This window comes from Pseudorasbora parva, chromosome 9 (genome assembly GCF_024679245.1).
Source record: "Pseudorasbora parva isolate DD20220531a chromosome 9, ASM2467924v1, whole genome shotgun sequence".
NCBI lineage: Eukaryota > Metazoa > Chordata > Actinopteri > Cypriniformes > Gobionidae > Pseudorasbora > Pseudorasbora parva.
The window spans coordinates 18,716,185-18,740,379 of NC_090180.1; the positions used below are offsets into that span (position 1 = coordinate 18,716,185).

Here is a 24,195-nt window from a genome sequence, read left to right on the forward strand (position 1 = left end):
GAGCTTAAGAGTTATCACATGCACACACACACACACACACACACACACACACACACACACACCCGTGATGCACACACAAACAATAAATCATCGCTGAATCCATGGATAACTTTCGATTCACTATGTGTTCGTGTTGTTTACATTATATGCACATACACACCAACTGCCAATAAAACACAGATTTTTGATGCAGTTTTAATCACCACCGCCAGTATCAACTTAATGACTGGGAACAAACAGAAACACTTGCAGAACTCCGTTGCTGCTCCAGAAATATTAACTGCATCCACTGTTTTTCTTAATGCTGCATATTTGGAAAGCAGAACAAGTTATCTTTCCCTCACAACACACTCTTTAGTGACATTGTTGATTTCCTTTTCTAAATCACAGCGCTGGCGACTGCTCCCATAACTCGAGCGAAGCATGTTGATGGGGAAAAGTGCCCATTCAAGGAATTCCACCCTTTTTGATATAATACATGGCCATACTGAAGCCAAATATTCTGAAGCTTGTTAGAATTCTAAAGGAGTGTATTTGAAAAAAAAGCTACATTTTACATCCAACATCCAACTATTTTTAGTTGTATTTATTTTTTATTTTAGCCATGGAGAATCCAACAATGTAAATAATTCTGAATGCATGAAATAGCATTCTGACTTACACTCACCTAAAGGATTATTAGGAACACCATACTAATACTGTGTTTGACCCCCTTTCACCTTCAGAACTGCCTTAATTCTACATGGCATTGATTCAAAAAGGTGCTGAAAGCATTCTTTAGAAATGTTGGCCTATATTGATAGGATAGCATCTTGCAGTTGGTGGAGATTTGTGGGATGTACATCCAGGGCACGAAGCTCCCGTTCCACCACATCCCAAAGATGCTCTATTGGGTTGAGATCTGGTGACTGTGGGGGCCATTTTATTACAGTGAACTCATTGTCATGTTCATGAAACCAATTTGAAATGATTCAAGCTTTGTGACAGGGTGCATTATCCTGATGGAAGTAGCTATCAGAGGATGGGTACAAGGTGGTCATAAAGGGATGGACATGGTCAGAAACAATACTCAGGTAGGCCGTGGCATTTAAACGATGCCCAATTGGCACTAAGGGGCTTAAAGTGTGCGAAGAAAACATCCTCCACACCATTACACCACCACCACCAGCCTGCACAGTGGTAACAAGGCATGATGGATCCATGTTCTCATTCTGTTTATGCCAAATTCTGACCCTACCATCTGAATGTCTCAACAGAAATTGAGATTCATCAGACCAGGAAACATTTTTCCAGTCTTCAACTGTCCAATTTTGGTGAGTTTGTACAAATTGTAGCCTCTTTTTCCTATTTGTAGTGGAGATTAGTGGTACCCGGTGGGGTCATCTGCTGTTGTAGCCCATCCGCCAGGTTGTTGTAGCTAGGTTGTGCGTGTTGGGGCTTCACAAATGCTTTGCTGCATAACTCGGTTGTAATGAGTGGTTATTTCAGTCAAAGTTGCTCTTCTATCAGCTTAAATCAGTCGGTCCATTCTCCTCTGACCTCTAGCATCAACAAGGCATTTTCGCCCACAGGTCTGCCGCATACTGGATGTTTTTCCCTTTTCACACCATTCTTTGTAAACCCTAGAAATGATTGTGCAATAAAATCCCAGTAACTGAGCAGATTGTGAAATACTCAGACCGGCCCGTCTGGCACCAACAACTATGCCACGCTCAAAATTGCTTAAATCACCTTTCTTTCCCATTCTGACATTCAGTTTGGAGTTCAGGAGATTGTCTTGACCAGGACCACACCCCTAAATGCATTGAAACAACTGCCATGTGATTGGTTGATTAGATAATTGCATTAATGAGAAATTGAACAGGTGTTCCTAATAATCCTTTAGATGAGCGTATTTACCCTCATTGTTAACAAAGCGTTATCTAACTCATGAGCTAGTTAAACGATAATATTTTGTTAACTGACAATGAAAGAAGAAATCACTATAGTCTATTAATGTATTAACTACATTTTTATAACATTTAATTAACTGTTAATTAATAGTTTGCTTATTATTTGTAAGTACTTCATTATTACACTATAATTGTTACAAACTGTTACCCAAAATACACTGAAAAAGTGCAATTTTTAGCACAAGAATCTGTTCATACTAGCAAACGCAATTTAATTTAATTGAAGTAACCTAATTTGCCAGGTTAATTTAGTCAGATTATCCAGCAGAGTTCCTGCTTTAATCTGATCTGTTACTTTTCCTCCAGTCACACAAATGGAGATTCTTATTTTTAGCAACAAGACCCTTTGAACCTTCATATTTTAAAACCGCTTCTGGGAGACTTCTGGAAGGAAAGCTGAAGTTTGTTTAAGCCCACAGTTTCTGGGACAATTGCCAGTTTATGATGACTTGAAACTTCAACACAGCTGTATTCCCATAAATCTGCACTTCTTACAGTTTAATTCCAGTTATCCAGAATTTTGGGCAAATCCAATTATTCTCTAGAAGAATAGCATGGGCAATCCCCGCAGAGGTCACATGTCATTATTTACATAAGTCCTGTTTGTCATAATCTGTCATATTAAATTCACATGCTTTCTGTGGAATTTTTAACATTGCTCATTCAAGAGTTCTGAAGGGCATTTTTTTTTCTGAAGTCCATTTGGAAATTTGTCAAATCAAAATATTAAGTGACTGTCTTTACGAGCAAATTTGAAGTTATTCATTCAAACAATTTGTTCAGAAACATCATTAATGAATAAAACAAGTTACTACGAGTTAACTATTGATTAATTTGTTTGACTGATTAATTCAAAAGCATTTATTCTTTCAGGAATGAAACAGCACTGCTGCGTTGCTCTGAAACAGTTGGTTCTGCCAACTGTTGGTTCCTAAAACACCAATAGTGGGCATGTGAGCATCAGAAATGGACCACGGCGCAATGGAAGAAGGTTACCTGGTCTGATAAATCACATTTTCTTTTACATCACATGGATGGTCAAGTGCGTGGCTTACTTGGGGAACACATGACACCAGGATGCTCTTTGGGAAGAGGCAGAGGCAGTGTGATGCTTTGGGCAATGTTCTTCTGGGAAACCTTGGGTGCTGCCATCCATGTGGATGTTACTTTGACAAATACCACCTAACTGAGCATTGTTGCAGACCATGTACCCCGTTTCATGGAAAAGGGAGCTCTAGCGTAGTTCTACCTGGAAGACTCTAATGGGTAGGTTCCGATCCTACCTCCATCTTCAGGCAGGAACTGCAAGCATCCGTTACCCTCTGGATTCGTAATATGGATGGGGCCAAGCCAAAGAACTGTATAATTTAATCTATGATACTTATTGTAAACAACTGTAATAAATCTTATTCAAATGTTATTCTCGCCTCCTGAGTCTTTCGGGTAGAAATGGTATTCCCTGCTGGCTGTGGCCTCTTTCAGCAGGATAATGTGCCCTGCCACAAAGCAAAAAGGGTCCAGGAATGGTTTGAGGAGCACAATAACGAGTTTCAGGTGTTGACTTGGCCTCCCAATTCCCCGGATCTCAATTCAATCGAGTATCTGTGGGATGTGCTGAACAAACGAGTCCGATCCATGGAGGCCACACCTCGCAACTTACAGGACTTAAAGAAGTCCATGCCTCGACGGGTCAGGGCCGTTTTGGCAGCCAAAGGGGGATCAGCACAATATTAGGTCATAATGTTATGCCTAATAGGTTTATATGCACATGTTTTAAAGGCCCACTGAAATCAAAATTGAAGTTGTTTAGCTGTAGTATGACTAGTATACTTTTAGTATGTTGGCCTTAAAGTTATGAATAAGCTGGTGTGTTCCAAAACAATGACAAAATGTGCATTTAAGAGATATAAGCATTCAAAACTTACAGTCTCTCACTCCCGTTAAAACGAATTACAGATTCATTGATATGATGACATCATCGCAGACTTCTGTCCAATCAAAATGCTCTCTAGAATCTAAAGCCTGCCCCCTACACTGCTGAAGCGGCAGCTGAAATCGGTCAGTTGTTCACACATTTACTAATTTCTACATGGTGAAAGGCACATAACACACTATGCGATAGGAAACGATTCAGTGTAAATATGCTTTCAGTTGAGGCAAATGAAGTCGGTTTTCACGTCAGTTTCACGCACCGCAATAGAGCGCGCGCACACCAACGGCTCTGGTCTAAATTTAGACTACAGACATTAGAGCGCATCGCAAAACATATCGGACCCATATGAATTCTGCACAAAATGCTGCATTTTGAAAGCAATATGAAGGAGATTATGATGATGAACGGTTAGAGGAAACTGGCTTTACCAAACAGAATGGTTCTAGTCAAACTGTATATTAACAAAACGCTATTGGCGGTTTTTAAAAAGGGGAGGAGTTGTTAACAGCTGGAGCTGTTTCAGGAGAAATTATGTCAACCCATTGAATAATGCTGCACGTTTGAAGACACTTCAGTGGGCATTTAATATTTAGACCACTTCTATTGATTCTATAAGGATGTGAAGAGAGTTTCAACCAGTATAACAAAACGGGGAAAAAATGCCTACCATACCTTTATTCAATTGTGTCATGTTTGATCCAATTAAAATTTTCAGAGGAAAGGTCTGTTCATTTTACACTGCAATACATAGATTTGGCAACCATTTGTTAATCTCTGTTGGGAAAATAAATGTTAGAAGAGGAGTGGTGATATTTTTTTCCCAAGGGAAATTCTGAATATGCCATCATGACAATGACAACAATGTGCCATCATGTGTTTATGGGGGTTTAATCATCTGTTTAGTCAACAAGTGCTTAAAACAATGACTAGTGTTTGTGTAAAACACAAGGCCTACACATTATCTTCATATCAGATACTTCACAACATACAGAAAGAACCACAGAATGCTTTCTCATTTTTAAAATATGCAGTCTAAAATGAATTTAAGGCTTGCACACCACAGCACTTTCTGTGTTCAGTGTGTTAAAAATAAAAGTCCTTGCTACAAAAGGTACACATTTCTAAAGCATTATATCAGACACAAATCTGTATGAAGTGTTTTCATGATTCTCGTTTATAACAGAAAGCTGTAAGATTGCTTTTGAGATAATAAAGGAATATTTAAAATGAAAGCGAAAATAGGGGCTTTATTAATATATCTCTGGCCTATATTATTTCACTGTTGAAATAGATTTCCCTGCCTTTATAGAGAACACTGTCCTGACCTAACTGTCTATTATACAATGTTTTATTATTAAGATAATGTCATTAGATTAGAAAATGGGTTGGTATTGCTTTATTTATAGTTATCAGGGCCAGGCATATGAAGACATAATATGCTCCATAAAAATCATGACGACACAAGGATTATTATCAAATATTGATCTTCATGTGACCCAATTATAGTTGTGAAAAAGGAGCTCTTTCAAACCTTTTTACTCACATCTTTGCACCATTGGTTTGGCAATCGTGTTGCATTCTTTTTAGCTCATATAACAGATATTTCATTCAAAATTGATGAGCTATTTGCAAAGTAGCATCATTACACAACCTGCAACCTAGAAATGGGCAAAACATAAAATCAATATGATGTGACCTTCTCATCAGAATGTTAGTCATGATTATAATTAGATTTTCATTAATATGTATTATTATAATTGTTTCCATAGGCTGAACGAGCCAGCTTCCAGAGAAGAGTTGAGTTTAAATAGAAATGCCATTGTGGTTCACAGTTCCTTGTTAATTATATCCATTGTTCAACGGAGAGGGAAACCAAACTCCAGGGACGTGCAGCTTTCCGGCAGCAGCAGCAATACGCTTAGCTGTGTGCATGATAAAGATCCAAATAATCAGCTAAATAAGAACCTAGCAAACTAAATACACACTATAACTTTTTGTAAATTGCCAAGAACACTTGAAAGAGTCACCTAAAAGAAGTAAAAAATAATAAAGAATAATAATAATTAAGTTATTTGTGGGATAAAATGTGAAATAACTGAACTTAGTAAGAAATAAAGCTAAATTATAAGAAACAAATACACAATTATGAGATACAAAGTTGCAACTATGAGTCATGATATGAGATATAAAATCACACTTCAATACATTTGTTTGTGTATATATTGATATTGTAAGAAACAAAGTTGCAATTATGAGAAATAAAAAGAGAAAAAGTCATAATTGTGTGGTACAAAATTTCAGTTATGAGAAATTAACTGACATTTGTGAGAAAAAATGTCAAAACTATGAAAAACAGTAACAATTATGAAGAGTTGCAGATGAATCCAATGTTTTGAGGAGAGTATGCGGCTGTCAGTCACTGCGCCGATGTGGATACTGTCATTCAAAATTAGACTGTTTGAAAGTACGACCAACATGTCATCTGAAAAAGTAAGTCGCCAACATCATCTTTTGTTCTGACCAATTAAGGAAAAAAAAAACTTTGTAATAAATCGCGATGATTAAATCTAACACTCGCTTATTACATCACGTCAAACTCTGTCATTTATACTTTGTTTTCAAATTGTTGATGTTAACATCAGCATTGCATGGCTACATTTAACGTTTTTTTATGGCTACCTGTTTGTCTGGCTATCACCAGACCAAGCTCAATGCAGGGCGAAAGCAAATCGCCAGAAGATCAGGCTGGGTTTATCCAGTCTAGCTACCTGTAGTTCAGTTTCCATTTAAATGTGCAGTCAAATTTCTAATTGTCATATACCAACAAATGAATGTGGAGTTGAGGTGAATTGCTCCTTCTCATAGCAAGAACAAAATAATTGATATTAATGCACATAGCAAAAAGGCACAACAAAGAAAACCCCGTAACTAAGCAAACAAGTGTGCTACTGTTACATATTTAACCATTGAAATGTCTTACCTGTCCAGCAGGGGAAAAAGCCGTCTCTGCGTCCGTTTTCACATCCATTCACTTCACCTTTCAAAAGCCCTTTTACCCTTGTTTTCACATCGTTAAAAGGTGAATGGAGTTGCTGTGTCTTTTTTTTCTGTATGCCACTCCGAAATTCTGCAGTCTTTTGCGGTTTATAACGGGTGAATCTCCAGTTGGTGCTTGTCATTTGAACCTTTCTGAATCTGCCATCAAATTGATAAGTTTAATGATATCAAGTGATGTGAGAAAAGGCTATAAATCTCCACCTCCAATATCCTCACACGCAATATAGCCTACTAGCCGGGACACCTACTTTATGTGTACAGATGTTACGTAATGATGCAAAGACATGCTTGAAATTCCCATGGAAATAAACCCCTGGAATTAAAAACATTCTTACAAGCTTACCATTGGGAATCGAACTAAGGTAAGCAGATAGTTTTGAACACTGACTGTTTTTTTGTTTTGTTTGTTTGTTTGTTTGGTTGTTTTTTTTGTGACTTAAACGTCCAAGTTGATTATACTTAAAAAATAAATAAAATAAAAAACTATAAAAAGAAAATGAGGAAACCTATTTCCTTAAAATTATTAAGCAAATAAATATGTAAAATGTTAAGTTATATGGATTTGTCAAGATCAAGCATGAAGTTTATTACTTAATTATAAGCCAACCTGTTTAATCAAGTTTGTTAAATTAAGTCAAATGATCACTTTTTAAAGTAAAGGCAGCAACGTGCGTTGCACTGCAGTTGTCTAATACGGAGTTGCAATTATGCACTATTTTCTCGGAAGTGAATGGGCTTCCACAGGAAACTCATTTATGGTGACAGTTTAGGACTATTTACATCGTAGTGACAATTCTATATCTTAAATGACAACTCTAAAATGTTGTTTTTTTGAAACTCATTTTTGCCCACAACATTTTTCACATCATGACTTTGCGGGTCGTCAATTATTTTCCGCCTGGGCACTAGAAAAGAAAACATGTTTACATCCAGACTGAAGTGACAGTGAACAGATGGGGACATGTCTCAATAAGACATGCCACAGCTGGCCTGAGGCATGTTGTAACACTCTGTCCCCAAAAACACTGACCGTTGATTGAGCATGTACAAAGATCACAGCATATTTTTGTCCTCGAAATTAATGTAATAAAGTTCACAGTTGCTGGAATCAAATCTCGGCCACTGAGAAGTCAATACCAAAGCCAGTAAACAAAACATGTTATTGCTAATGGAGATGGTAACAGCTTGCCATAATACAATCTCAAATGAAATTGCATTGGTATCGTTTCAACAGTTATAAACAGAGAGAAAATTGAGACTTTTGCTTATTGTCACCATACAATCAAAACTGACATTTCTTATTTTTTATGGAATATTGCATTTTGAGTTTTTACTGCATGAGTTTGAGTTTTTTATAAATGATTTCTGTGCACGTTTTACAATTCATGTGCTTCTTGCAGCTCATCTCTTCTCTGATGACATTTACTGATGTGTGTGTGTGTGTGGGGGGGGGGGGGCGTCAATCACATGACATCACCATCCATTCAATTCACTGTTTCATGATGACTTCAAATCCACACGGGGAAAAAAGTGGTTACCTGCAATATTTACAAAACCTTGAAGATCTGTTTCTGCTTTATCTAACATTTATGGCTTAACCTAAAGTAGTCAAGTTGATTTATTCACATAAAATAATATTTGATTTGAGTATAACCAGTTAGTCACCGATCAGGCATAACATTACGACCACCTTCCTAATATTGTGTTGCTCCCCCCTTTTGCTGCTAAAACAGTCGCATCATGGCTAGGACTACAGAAGACCCCTGAAGGTGTGCTGTGGTATCTAGCACCAATATGTTAGAAGCAGATCCTTTATGTCTTGAAAGTTGCAAGGTGGGACCTCCATGGATCGGGTTTGTTCAGCACATTCCACAGATGCTCCATTGGATTGAGATCTGGGAAATTTGGAGGCCAACACCTCAAACTCGTTGTTGTGCTCCCCAAACCATTCCTGAACCATTTTTTTCTTTGTGGCAGGGTGCATTATCCTGCTGAAAGAGGCCAGGACGTTTTCCATGAAAGGGTGTACATGGTGGTAGGTGTCAACGTAACATCCACATGGATGGCAGGACCCAAGGTTTCAGCAGAACATTGCCTAAAGCATCACACTGCCTCTGGCTGCTTGCCTTCTTCTAGTGTTCACCAGGTAGCAATGCACACACACCCAGCCATCCACGTGATATAAAAGAAAATAATAATAATAATAAATGCGTTCGATTTATATAACGCTTTTCAAGGCACTCAAAGCGCTTTACATTGAAGGGGGTTATCTCCTCAACCACCACCAATGTCCAGCATCCACCTGGATGATGCAACGGCAGCCATATTGCGCCAGAACGCTCACCACACACCAGCTGATTGGTGGAGAGGAGACAGAATGATGAAGCCAATCAGGATAGGGGGAAGATTTAGAAGCCATGATGGACAAAGGCCAATGGACAAATTTGGCCAGGATGCCGGGGTTACACCCCTACTCTTTTTCCGAAAGACATCCTGGGATTTTTAATGACCCACACAGACCACAGGGTGAGCGCCCCCTGCTGGCCTCACTAACACCTCTACCAGCAGCTACCTGGTTTTCCCAGTTGGTCTCCCATCCAGGTACTGACCAGGCTCAGCCCTGCATAGCTTCAGTGGGGGTCTTGGGCTACAGGGTGATAAAATGTGATTCATCAGACCAGGCCGCCTTCTCTCATTGCGCAGTGGCCAGTTCTGAATCTCACGTGCACTGTTGTCGCTTTCGCCGGTGGACAGGGGTCAGCATGGGCACCCTGATTGGTCTGTGGTCCCCATACACAACAAACTGTAATGCCCTGACATCTTTCTATCAGAGCATTAACTTTCCTGAGCAATTTCAGTAGCTCATCTGTTTGATCAGAACACATGAGCCAGTGCTCCCCACGTGCATCAATGAGCCTTGCCACCCATTAACCTGTTGCCCATTCACCACTGTTCCCTCCTTGGACTACTTTTGATAGATACTGACCACTGTAGATCGGGAACACCCCACAAGAGTGCAGTTTTGGAGATGCTCTGACCTAGTCGTCTAGCCATCAAAATTAGTCCCTTTTCAAACTCACTCAAATCCTTATGCTTGCCCATTGTTTCTGCTTCAAACACATCAACTTTGAGGACAAAATGTTCACTTGCTGCCTAATATATCCCACCTACTAACAGGTTCTGTGATGAAGAGATAATTAGTGTTATTCACATAATAAATACCACATAAAGCACTTTTTCTGACTTTTGATATTGCCATTATTGTTACAGTATGTAAAAGAACAACCTCAGAGCTATGAGTATTTTTATGAGTATTTTCCTCTAGGATAATACTCCCTGCTTATCAAAAGAAATAAAGGAGCATTTCATCCCAGCAGGATAAATATTTGATGTAGGCTACATGCAACTCAAAAGAGCATAAATAAATCACATGAGGTTACACATTTGAAACAAAGAAAATCGTATTTAACATATCACCTGAACAGATTTCTCTTTTAATTTCCTATTACCCTGACTTCTGCCACATATTTCCCATCTGTATTTCCGGTTTTTACGGCAATGCTTGAAAGACCCTCCACTCGAATGGCAGACGCATTCACACAGTCTGTGACATCAGCAGGGGTTGTAAGGTGCGTGGGTGGGCTTCCTCCTGTCTATACAGATATGTCTGCTGAAATCCCCCCATCACTTCCTGTATGCAGAAAATGGCCCCATTTGCGCACACATGTGGTTGAAATACGTTTCCATGCCTATAGTTATTTAATTATGACTTACTTTTGACTTTTGTAGGCACCCTATTCACTTGCATCAATACGAAATTTCTTTGTTATAAGTTACAGTATTTAACCAACTTATATATAACAAAGTAATTATGTATATATATACATAAGGTTTATATATATATATATATATATATATATATATATATATATATATATATATATATATATATATATATATATATATATATATATAAGGTTTTTTTCTTCTTCTCCATACTATGAAAGTCAATGGGGTCCAAAACAACAAAATATTATTATCTTTTAAATATATGAAAAAATTGTCACCACTACTACTATAGTTAAATCAATTGATTATTTCTAATTCTCCCCCTAATCTTTTCATGTGTTTTTAATGCACTACAATGTAGAAGAGAAATGTGTGTATGTATGTGTATATGTACATTGAAAAACCTCATAAACACTCAGGCAGGCAAGACAGGCGAGAAGTGGTGGTTTCCCTAGGACAGCATCTCTGTCCCAAGTTAAGACACTCGCACAATGTCCCCCTTCTTTAATGCACCTTAGACACTACACACAACATACAAAAAAAAAAAAAAAAGTATAGGGACTGAAAAGATGTGGGGGGAGGGGTATCTTATCTTATTATCATATTATCTAAAATTAATTGATCCATTGAAAGTAGTGACAATGGTAACTATTACATAGGGGAAAAAAAGAAGAAAAAAAAGGACACTGACTAAAACAATGATGGCGGTGGGTAATTTTGCTCATGAATACACACACACACACACCCACACACCCACTCACACCTACACTCACCCACACACACCTATACATTTATACATTTATACACTTTATTTTTCTAGAATTTCTAATTACATAGAAATGATGTAGTTACTTGATTGTCAGTTAATGCACTATATGGTTTGTATGTCTGTTTGTCAATGAAATAAAATAAATAAATAAATAAAATAAATATATGAAAAAAGCTCTGAAACATAATTTCCTTATTTAATTTTCCACAAAAAAATTCATAGAAGTTTGGAAGAACATAAGAGTGAATAAATGATGAATACATTTTCCGTTGGGTGTATTATCCTATAAAAGTTTAAAATATGTACAACTTATTATTGCATCCATTTCCATTGTTTGATGCAACACACAGAGTATTAAGCACATGGGAGGAAAAAGAGAATCTTTAAGGCATCTACTTAATCTTCTACTGGAAATGATTCACTGGAGACCAAAGGCTGCATGAAGGGCAGAAACACCCCCTCCCTCCACAGCTTACGTTTCATTGGCTGAGTCAAGTGATGTCACGGAGGGTGAAACAGCATAAATAGCCCAGCATTGCTGACATTTAGACAGAATCAAAAGTCTCAGGCAGCATTAACCATTAGACAACCACTTGTGGAGCATAGTAGGAAATCTTTGGACCTGCTAACATGTGCCGAGCACTAGAGCATCTGCCAATCACATGTCTGGAAAGGTATGTTTCATATTTATATATACATTTAAAACAAACGCTTTACTGCCAGAATAGTGAGAAGAACTCGAATGTCATTATTTTCTTTTAAACTGAACCTCATTTTGTTCCTTACAGGGCAAAGGAGCTCAAGACTCGGTTTGGAAATTTTCTGCAAAAGCAAGAGCTTAATATTATGGGCCACTCAAAAAAAACGAACAAGCTAACACTGGAGGACAGACAAAAATGGAGCCAGTCTTTCCATGAACTCCTGCTGCACAAAGGTGAGTTTATCAGTGCAAAAAAAATATGAAATTATGAAAAAAATTATATTAACTATAACTATCATATAACTATCATTACTGAATCAATGGCTGTTTAAGCTATATACAATTGAAGGTTACCACTTTTTTACAGTGTAGCAATATACACGCACAAAATTCTCGCTGTAGGATGAAAGCCATCAGGGTCGTCTAATGTTTTCCTCCTTGTTTCTTTGCAGAGGGACTGTGTGCTTTTACCGCTTTTCTGTCATCTGAGTACAGCGAAGAAAACATTGCTTTCTACATGGCCTGTGAGGACTACAGGAACACAAAGAGCTCCTCAATACTGTGCTCCAAGGCCAGGAAAATTTATGATGAGTTCATCTGTTCTGACGCACCGAGAGAGGTAAATTTCCTAAGAATATTAATAACGCAGAAGACTAACACTAAATAGAAATTGTCATGAAAAAGTCTAATGGCAAATCATTTCTCTGCAGGTTAATCTTGATCACGAAACTAAAACCATCACTTTGAACAACATGGAACAGCCCACCCTGTCCTGCTTCAACCTTGCCCAGAGTAAAATTTACACCCTCATGGAGAAAGACTGCTACCCTCGTTTCCTCAAGTCAACAGTCTACCAGGAACTCATCACACAACATTTGGGTTAAACTACCCATGGGCTAAAGACAGATACTGAGTCTCAGATAAACAGGGCATTTGTGTGATGCGACGGTCGGTGAAGGATCTGAACCAATTTCTTAAGGTTCAGAAGGACTGAACAGACTCAAAGTCAGTCTGGAAGGCATTGGGCATTAGAGGACATCCATGAATACAGCAGTGAAGCACACATGAAAATCAAGTCTGTAGCACTGGATAAGAACTGTGAAAGCGGGAACAATTTTTTGCACATTTATGTAAACCTATTTTTGTTTTTTGTCTCTGTGTGTATTTTTATGAGTATTTATTGAAAAGTTATATTGAAAATAGTATTATTTATATTTGATGAACAATTCTGGGTTATTTATTGAACTTGAGTGAAGAAAACTTGAATAAATTTTTTACATGCAAAACATTTGTCTTTAGCAGTTTTATCTGTTTTGTATTAATTACTGAATTTAGATGTTTAGAATATATATATATATATATATATATATATATATATATATATATATATATATATATATATATATATATATATATATATATATATATATATATATATATAGGTATATAATATTGTTGGATTGGATTGTTGATTTTAAATAGTTTTGCTTTTTTATATTGTCATTTTATTATTTTATGTGCTGCTTAAAGTAAATTGATAGTTTTAAAGTCATAATAAAATTTGTAAGAAGCATCCCTATTTTCTCTAAACACATCAAATGCACACATTTTTTTCCCCGTAGCTTTTAGATTGTATTTTATTTTAATCTATTTAGCGTTTTGTATATTATATGCAGCTAAAAGGAAATGTCATAATGAAATACGTCAGATACATTCACATTCCCCCTCTGCACTTCCTCTTCCCACACATCCCACTCACATGGGTTAATGGACACTCTTAGTCACCTCCACCGCACAATGCCTGGCGCCTTTCTCAGTGAGCCTCGTAAAACAACTTTAAATCTGTTCACATACAAATGCATAATTAACTGCTACCAAAGGATAATACAGTTTTTTCCAGAATATACAGCCAACCAGAGGTGCTTTTTCCAGGAAAGCTCTGTGGAGATGAAGCTGGTTTCCATGGCGACAGCGTGGTCCACTCATCTCACCCACTCCACGCCTCTGCAGGAGCCTGTTTACCTTCTGTTGTGATGGCACTGAGACAGCGGTGCTTCAGCAGCCCACTCTGAGTCACCTGCTCTGAACCCCCTTCATGCTGCCCTTTAAAACTCTGAAGACCACTGTAGATGCAATCATTCTCACGATTAAGATATGAATAAGGAAAAGGGGTTCAATATTGCTTGTAGTAAGATATTTTCTTAGAGTCTTATGAAAATGTACCATCATTTTAATACCAGAATACCAAAAGAGTTTTAATCCATTTTAAAAAAAGGTTTAAAAATATATTTTAAACTGAAATCATGTTTCCTATGTGTGTAGCCCCTCCGGCCGTGAAACTGGGCACTCTAAAAAGGAGAAGAATTTCAGGGGAGTGAGGTTTACAAGCACAGCTCTCACTAGTCTATGTCTGTTACATGTACTCATTTTAATGTGATCTTAAACCATTGCAAGAAGATGCGAAAGTGAAATTCTTCATTACAACTGTAACCATGGTTCCCTGACTAGGGAATGAAACTCCAGGAGAACGTTTCTGCATGTGTGTGTGTCTAAAGCACGTGTATAAAACTCATTGGTTGAATGTCATTCCATAGCGCGTGATGTCGTAACCAGGAAGCTATAAAAGATACTTGGATCAAACATCGTCAGGAGGAAGTATGGCAAGATGACACAGTGTCTTGTTTCCCTATTCAAGGAATCATGGTTACAGTTCTACGCTGCATCAGAGATGACGCTATGGGCTACAAGTCATGTTTAATTATGCCACACTGTCCAAGTGTGAATCATGGCGAGCAAAGGCTAGGACATCAGCACTCGGGAACCTTGTGAGGAGACCAAATCTAGGCAATAGAGCCTCACAAAAATTTGCAGAGAGGACCATCCTGTCGCATCACACACTTCTTGAAGGGAAACCCCTGATAACAAGACCATGTAGGCCGTCATATGCCTAGTTGAGTGCACTCTGATAGCCAGAGGTGAGGGAAAGCCATGTGCCTTGTACACCAAAGCAATTGCCACTTGTTAATTCTTTGCATAGATGCTGGAGAACCCCATCTGGGTGAACTGAAGTATACCAACAGCTGGTCAGGTTCACGCCACTGGGCAGTTCTGTGGGCGAAACTATAGAGCGTGCCATATTAGTCAACACCTTAGGCACATGTAACCCGGTTTAGAGTGAAAGAAGGCTTTTGACCATTCCGGGGAAGAACTAAACATGAATGGGCAAGTGACAGAGCCTGAATATCTCCTACTCTGTTTTGAGACGTGATAGCGAGCAGAAAGACTCTTAAAGGGATACTTCACTATGTTTTCATATTAAACTTTGTTATTCCCTTAACTAAGACGAGTTGATACATACCTCTCTCGTCTCAGTGTGTGCACTTAATCTCTTTGACGCGCGGTGACGATCTGATAGCATTTAGCTTAGCCCACTAAGCCCAGTTCATTCACTATGGAACCAAACAGAGATCAAGTTAGAAGCGTCCAAACACCTCCACGTATTTCCTTTTTAAATACAGTTACACGAATAGTTGAACAACTTATGGTGACAAAATAAAATGTGGCACTTTTCTTAGCGGGTTAAAATGGAACTATAGCGTATGTCGGAATAGCTCTTTTAAGAGTACTTCGACTCGGCGCAGTAAAAAGTCACGCCTGAAAAATCCTCCCTCAAATCTCCCCCTCTCATTTCCGTCAATAGGGAGGTGTTTGGTCACTTCTAACTTGGTCTCTGTTTGGTACCATAGTGAATGAACTGGGCTTAGTGGGCTAAGCTAAATGCTATCAGAATGTCACCACGTGTCAAAGCGATTAAGTGCACGCACTGAGACGAGAGAGGTATGTATCAACTCGTTTTAGTTAAGGGAATAACATAGTTTAATATGATAAAGTGGTGGAGTATCCCTTGGGACTTGGCCAAACTATCTAAAACCATGGCCAGATCCCAAGCTGGCGCCCTTGGGTGAGTTCCAGTCCTCGTCCTCAAAATGCCAATGGGTTTCTCCCCAAAGACATACCACCTAAAGGTTTGTGGTAAGCTCCAATGGCTGCTAAATCATCTTCAGAGAGAAGAGGATAACCCAGCTGAGAAATGGGAAAACTCCACCAGTTCCAGTGGAGCTGGATGCATAATGGAGAACAAAGCGGACAGTATGGTCTTTCTTGAGAAGAAAACAGGGCCAATTCCTCCTGCCCAAATGTTTTCCAAATGAACATTCCCGGCCCTTAACCTCTGACTCAACAGGATGTCTGCTCACTGATTGAGGTGCCCAGGGATGTAGATTTCTTTCATGTAAAGTAACTTGCCAGTCTGTAAAAAGGGTGCAATCTCAGACCCATCTGATGATTTATATAGAAAAATACCGATGTGTTGTCTGTACGGACAAGCACATGGCAGCCTCTGAGATCTGGGAGGAAGTACTTCAGTTTTAGGAATACAGATTCAGAATACAGACCTTCAACATTAAAATTCTGAACCTGTAGATTCTCAGTGCACACTTCAGTCGCTGTAGATCTAAGAATAGACGCAACAGTACCTGTAAAAAAGTTTGAAAACATTGTAATTGTTTTCTGTTTTAATATTTTTAATAATGTAATTTATTCCTGTGATGACAAAGCTGAATTTTCCACACCATTTCTCAGGTCAAGTGTCAAATGATCCTTCAGAAATCATTCTAATATAACGATTTGTTGCTCAATTATAATAGTAATAATAGTAGTAATAATAATAATAATTATTATTATTATTATTATTATTATTATTATTATTATTATTATTATTATTATTATCAATGTTGAAAACAGTGTTTGCTGCTTATCAGTTTTTGTGAAAATATGAATTCAAACATTGAATATTAGTGTTCAGTTAAATCAAAATTAAATTGATCAAACGTTACACTGAAGCTATTTATAATGTTATGTTATAATGTTAGATTTCTATTTGATAAATTATTTAATAAATACATTTAATAAATGCAAATAAATGCTGTTCATTGAATCCTGGGCCTCTCTTTTACAGTAAGAGGACATTTTCTTCTTCTAAAGTTAACTGATGATGTTGTGCACTTTCTATTTTAGCCGTTTGGTTACTGTAAGAGCTGATGAAATGAACAACAGTATCAACAGACTGACTTATATAACTATTTGCAGTAAATATTGCTACGTTTAGTCACTACCGCTGTTTAGGGTGACATATCCTACACTCACCTCCCCGTGTAAGTTATTCATAACTCAGGGCTATTCATGGATCAGGGTGGTGAAGTCAGATTTGAGCATGCAGACACAATAGAGGAACTACTTATATGGAATAGACAGATTTCAGAGAAATGACCAGTGTTTTCCGCCTCTATTGTTCCACATGACTATGGATCATTTGTAGCCTCTATTCTCAAACACATTATGAGCTGACGATGAGGAAGTCCTCACAAATCTGTCGCCAGGAAGGTGGACTGAGCAGTGTTTAACTACTGTTTATTTTTAAACAGGCTGGATAGATATAGAACAGAAGACATGTTGAGTTAATTTTACCCAGCAAATTAGGTTGTTCATTTAACCCAGCATAATGTGTTGATTCGTTACTATATACAAGATTTTATTTTTTGTTCATACCCTTTTTTTTAAAATACGCCACACAACCACTGGCTTGCATGATAATTCCTTTTTTTACAATTATGTTTTACAGTGTAGCATATTTTATTTTGCTTTATATTGCATTTTAAAGTGCCCTATAATGGATTTTTGTACATTAATTGCCTTCCATGTAGTGTGAAAATGAAAGCATCCTGCAACGTTTTAAATCTGAAAGTGCACCGTATATAAATGTATTGTCTCTCAAAAGTCAATTAAACAAATTGTTTTTTACATTAATCTCAAGCCGTTTCGTTGTGTTTCATATTGTGTAGGTCTCTGGCTAGCTAACACATTTTCTGAAAGCATGCCTCATATTCTCAGAACTCTACACACAATCCAAAAAAAAAAAACACACACACACACACAATGGGCAAAACCCCTCAATTCTCCTGCAAAATGAAGTTCCCTTTCGGGGAACTCGAGCTGCGTCGAAACGCTGTGAGAACGCCTCTGCGTTAATGCGTCGTGAAGCGCCTGTAGAACCATTCCATCGGAAAAAAGATCGATCGTCGGCGTGATGACGTCATCGACCGGAAGCTATAAAACGTCCGTGAAAACAAACAGGAACTAGCTTCTGTGCCTTCAGTAAGCGATCTGTGTGAACCTGTCTGTCTATTTGGTGTTTTTGTCTGTCTATTATCAGAGATTTTCCACCCTTTTGTTAAATATTTCATATATTAACAGAAAAAAGAGAAAATAAAATAGATAGAAATGGCGAGTGAAAGCAGCAATTTCAGAAAGTGTGTTCCTCCCTGCCCACGCTACATCACGGGCGGGGACACACATCTTCTCTGTGTTGCATGCTTGGGAGCGCAGCATGCCCAGGCAGCCCTCGAGGGGGCTGCTTGCGAGCACTGTGAGCGTATGCCACTGAGAACGCTGCGCTCCCGCCGGGCACTCTTCGAGGAGGGTGCCTCGGCTCGTGTTCCCCGCGGCTCTGGTCCCGCTGCTGCCGAGGCAGAGCGGAGGCTGCAGTCGTGGGGTTCACAATTGGATGTTGCAGAGGGGTTTGAGACGGGCACTGCCTTATCTCTGCCCTCACCTGCTCCATCCAGCGGTTCTTCTCGGGGCTTGGAAGCACGCATTGCGGTTTCTTCCCCCCCCGAGAGAGCCGCCGGTGCTCCAACTATCCAGCTCCGAGGAGGTGGACGTTGAGAGCATCGCGACTGAAGATTCGCCACTTCAGTCCCCTGCGAGTGAGGAGCTCGTTGAGGTTCTAACGCGAGCCGTGGCCAGATTAAATATTGACTGGCCCGTAGAGAGATCTGAGGCAGGAAAGAGAAGATCTAGTAAATTAGATGAGAGATTCCTGCCCGCTCGCGCTTCAGAACCTCAGCGGCGGGGCCTGCCATTCTTCCATGATTTGCACACCGAGGTGGCAACATCATGGAGGAGACCGGCATCATACCGTGTGTTCAGCCCTCAGACTTCGGTCTATAGCAACATCATGGGGCTGAAGCACTACGGTTATGGGGCGATGCCAAAGGTTGAAGAGACACTCGCGAGCCATCTCTCGCCTTCCTCGGCATCGTCCCTAAAGGCCCCGACTTTGCCCACCAGACCATTGAAAACAACGTCGGCACTGGTGGGCAAAGCGTACTCGGCGGCAGGTCAGGCTGCTGCATGCCTACACACCATGGCGATAATGCAGGCGTATCAGGCTGACCTGCTCAGGGACTTAGATGGACGCGATGAAGTGGGGGGTGATGTCATAAATGAGCTGAGAACAGCAGCTGATCTGACTCTCCGGGCCACCAAAGAGACGGCCAGATGTGTTGGCCGCTCTATGGCAGCATTGGTGGCTACGGAGAGACATTTATGGCTCAACCCCACCGAAATCAAGGAGAGGGAGAAGAGCTTTCTGCTCGACGCGCCGCTGTCTCCTGGTGGCCTCTTCGGTGACGCAGTACACACTGTCACCGAGAGGTTCCAGGAGTCAAAGAAACAAGCTGCGGCGCTAAAGCAGTTTCTCCCTCTCCGGGTCCAGGTCCCTGGGGCTGCCGCTGACATCAGGCAGCCCAAGCCGAGTACGAGCTCCGCTCACAGGTCACAACAAAAGCAGAGCGTCGCCGCTCGAGCTCCCCCTCAGCGCGGGGACGAGGGGCGGCGCTCTCAGGCGAGGCCTTCGAGGGGCAGGGCTGATCTGCGGACAGTCCTGATCGCCAAGAAGGCCTCGTCGAAGCGTTCCTGACGCCAGAAGCGTCAGGACGCTGAGGGTGGTTCCCCCCATAGGGAAGCGGTGTTTACCCCTGCTAACGGTACCCGCTTCCCTACGGCACCCTCGGGGGGCCGCGCTGCCAACCCCGCCGCAATGCCGGGGCGCAGTCGGTCTCCGCGGGCCACCCGAGGGTGGTCCGCACCCCCTCCGGGGGGCCCCCGAGCAGTCAAGTCAGTCGTTCCCTGCCGGTCCGCCGCTTCAGGGCACTGTATTTGTTGCTCAAAATACACCAGAGGCCAGCCTCGAGAGGCTGGTTCCCTTAGTAGATTTTCTAGACGAATGGAAACGTCTATCAAATATATCTCGTTGGGTCCTGCAGATAGTAGAAAGGGGGTACGCCATTCAATTCAAGAGTCGGCCACCTCCTTTCTGCGGTGTCCTATCTACAGAGGTGGGCCCGGAGCAGGCTCTGGTAATGGCACAGGAAGTAGAGACACTCCTGCAAAAAGGGGCTATAGAGAGGGTTCCCCCTCCCAGCAGGGAGTCTGGCTTTTACAGCCGTTACTTCATCGTGCCGAAGAAGGATGGGGGCTTACGCCCGATATTAGATCTGCGGCTATTGAATCGCTCGGTGGCCAAGCTCAAATTCAAGATGCTTACACTCAGACAGATTGTAGCGCAGGTCAGATCGGAGGATTGGTTTGTCACCATAGACCTCAAAGATGCGTATTTTCATGTCTCCATCCTTCCACATCACAGGAAGTTCCTGAGGTTTGCCTTCGGGGGAGAGGCATACCAATATCGTGTACTTCCCTTCGGTCTAGCACTGTCACCCCGCACGTTCACCAAGTGTGTGGATGCAGCTCTGGCGCCGCTGCGTCTACAGGGCATCCGCATACTGAACTATATCGACGACTGGCTGATTCTAGCGAATACAGAGCAGATGGCGGTTCAGCATCGAGATGCTGTTCTCGCCCATATGTCGAAGCTGGGGTTGAGGCTGAACGCCAAGAAGAGTGTGCTTTCTCCGGCTCAGAGAACCACTTTTCTAGGTGTGAACTGGGATTCGGTAATTATGCGGGCGCAATTATCGCCAACACGCATAGCATCGATCCTGGCAGCCGCCAAAGAACAGAAGCTAGGCCGAGCCGTCACTGTGAAACGATTCCAGAAACTATTAGGTCTCATGGCAGCAGCGTCCAACGTGATACCTTTTGGCCTACTGTACATGAGGCCACTGCAGTGGTGGCTCAAAACAAAAGGGTTCTCCCCGAGGGGAAATCCGCTCCGCACGATCAAAGTCACGCGGCGATGCCTACGTGCTCTGGTCATGTGGAAAAACCCGGGGTTTTTATCTCAGGGTCCCGTGTTGGGGGCTCATGTTCGTCGCGTAACGCTAACGACAGACGCCTCTCTCACGGGCTGGGGGGCGACCATGAGTGGTCGCTCATCCCAGGGTCTATGGCAGGAACATCAGCGGCACTGGCACATAAATCGGCTAGAGATGCTCGCAGTGTTTCTTGCATTGAAACAGTTCCTGCCCGACCTCAGGGGCCACCATGTACTAGTCAGAACAGACAACACGTCCGTGGTGGCCTATATAAATCACCAGGGGGGTCTGAGGTCTCGTCCGTTGGACAAATTGGCACATCGGATCCTCCTGTGGGCCCAAGGGAAATTGCTGTCAATCAGGGCAGTATATATCCCGGGGGCCCTGAACCAGGAAGCAGACAGCCTGTCGAGACAGGGGCCGAGGCCCGGGGAATGGAGACTCCACCCAGAGGTGGTGGAGCTCCTTTGGAAGGTTTATGGGAAAGCAGAGATAGACCTGTTCGCTTCGGCGGAGAACTCTCACTGCCCGCGGTGGTTTTCTCTGACCCATCCGGCCCCGCTGGGGCTGGATGCCATGGTACAGGAGTGGCCGAGGCTGCCTCTGTACGCCTTCCCCCCGATTGTCTTGCTTCCAGGAGTTCTGGAGAGGGTACGCCGGGACGGGGCCCAGGTACTTCTAGTGGCTCCGAACTGGCCGACCCGAGTATGGTTTTCGGACCTGATATCTCTCCTGGAAGGCTCTCCGATGGAGATTCCGACCAGGAGGGATCTACTCTCTCAGGCGGGCGGGAGATTCCTGCACCCACGCCCAGAGATGTGGAAACTGTGGGCCTGGCCTCTGAGGGGGCTAGGCTCATAGAGGAGGGTCTCTCGGCCGAGGTCGTAGAGACCATCCTACACTCCAGAGCTCCGTCCACAAGGAAGCTGTACGCTTTGAAATGGAGACTTTTCTCAGCATGGTGCAGAGAACGCCAGTGGGACCCAGTTAACTGCCCGGTTGGTACAGTGCTGGAGTTCCTGCAGGAGAGGTTCTCTGCAGGGTTGACCCCCTCCACACTTAAGGTGTACGTGGCGGCCTTGGGTGCTGTCCACGTCCCTTGCAGTGGAGTGTCTTTGGGAAGACACCCTCTAATTACACGCTTCCTTCGTGGCACATTAAGGTTGAGGCCAGTTATGCACTCGAGGGTCCCGGCATGGGACTTGGCCATTGTTTTGAGGGGCTTGTCCGGACCTCCGTTCGAACCTCTAGAGGAGGTTTCGGATAAGTTCCTCACCTTGAAAACTATCTTCCTTTTGGCCATTTCATCCCTTAAAAGGATAGGAGATATTCAGTCCCTGTCAGTAGGGCCCTCATGTCTAGAGTTCGCGCCAGGGATGGTGAAAGCATTTCTGCATCCCAGGCCGGGTTATGTCCCCAAGGTTCCTACGAGCCCACGGGGCCCCATCACTCTACAAGCCTTCTGTCCTCCTCCATTTATGACGTCAGACCAGGAAAGGTTAAATCTGCTGTGTCCTGTGAGGGCACTGGATACTTATGTCCACAGAGCTGCCCTGTGGAGAAAAACTGAACAATTGTTTGTTTGCTTTGGACCCCCTAAGAAGGGGGCTCCAGTATCCAAGCAGAGGATGAGCAAGTGGGTGGTCGAGGCCATCTCACTTGCTTATGAAGCTACCGGGCAGCCATCTCCACTGGCTGTCCGGGCGCACTCAACCAGGGGTATGGCTGCTTCTAAAGCACTTTTGTCGGGGGCTTCCCTCCATGATATATGTAACGCGGCCGGATGGTCGTCTCCTTCTACCTTCGTCAGGTTCTACGAACTAGACCTGGCATCTACAGTAGGGGCACAGGTACTCTCGTAACCGTGTGCGCTTCGGCTTCACACATACGAGACACTTGGTCCTATGGCGATGTGGGTATAAGCGTTCTCACAGCGTTTCGACGCAGCTCGAGTTCCCCGAAAGGGAACGTCTCAGGTTACGTATGTAACCCTAGTTCCCTGAGGGAACGAGACGCTGCGTCGCTCTGCCATACTCCCGGCGTGTCCGTGATCACTTACTTCAGGCTTTATCAGAAGTTAGTTCCTGTTTGTTTTCACGGACGTTTTATAGCTTCCGGTCGATGACGTCATCACGCCGACGATCGATCTTTTTTCCGATGGAATGGTTCTACAGGCGCTTCACGACGCATTAACGCAGAGGCGTTCTCACAGCGTTTCGACGCAGCGTCTCGTTCCCTCAGGGAACTAGGGTTACATACGTAACCTGAGACGTTTTACATTCAAAACAATGTTATTTCTTCTCAAAATGGGATTTTGTTTTCAAATGACACACACAAAGAAACATTTGTGTGTGTCATTTGACACACGGGTCTAATACGGGTTTAAAACAGTCATGTGCGAACATAAAATGTATGCATATTTTTAGGAAAACATCTACAAAAATATGTCTTGCCTGTATTTCAAGTTAATAAAATAATTTTAAAGGAATATCAGGTTATTTGTGCCTGCACCGCTGCACGCCCTCCCAGGATTCTCTCACTTTCAAAAAATCACACAAGGAAATCAAGGGGGTCTCACATCGGAGTTTTGAATCCACTTCTGACAGAAGAGCTGCACGATGTGTGCATCTTGTAGCACATGGTGAAATCAGTACATTGGCACTCTGTGGCGTGGCAGGATTTTGAACTTCCTGAGTCACCGCGGACAGGAGACGAATGCCGCCGCCAGTGTGCTACACTCATTCAAAATAATGTGTTTGAATAATGTGTTCGAAAGACGTGGCGCGGTGCTGTAATTACTTTTGTATGACCTGGCACTAAATGTGTAGGCCTATATAATGTTACGCTAAACTGATTTTATTTCGGGTGCGGGTCGGTTC

At 41.9% G+C, this 24,195-nt stretch overlaps 1 protein-coding gene across 1 annotated transcript; it reads left to right on the top strand.

Moving 5' to 3' along the window:
• Positions 1–11,995: 11,995 nt before the first annotated feature.
• rgs5b (regulator of G protein signaling 5b) lies at positions 11,996–13,488 on the top strand. Its single transcript, XM_067453156.1, has 4 exons — positions 11,996–12,174; positions 12,289–12,434; positions 12,653–12,819; positions 12,911–13,488. Exons 1-4 carry the CDS (start codon positions 12,131–12,133, stop codon positions 13,082–13,084), a joined length of 531 nt encoding a protein of 176 aa, XP_067309257.1. The 5' UTR covers positions 11,996–12,130; the 3' UTR covers positions 13,085–13,488.
• Positions 13,489–24,195: the final 10,707 nt, after the last annotated feature.

Bases quoted from the DNA above. Each gene is read 5' to 3' on its own strand.
- rgs5b (XM_067453156.1), top strand. From the start codon at position 12,131: ATGTGCCGAGCACTAGAGCATCTGCCAATCACATGTCTGGAAAG. The intron at 12,175-12,288 runs GTATGTTTCATA...TGTTCCTTACAG, and splicing joins CCAATCACATGTCTGGAAAG to GGCAAAGGAGCTCAAGACTC. The intron at 12,435-12,652 runs GTGAGTTTATCA...GTTTCTTTGCAG, and splicing joins TGAACTCCTGCTGCACAAAG to AGGGACTGTGTGCTTTTACC.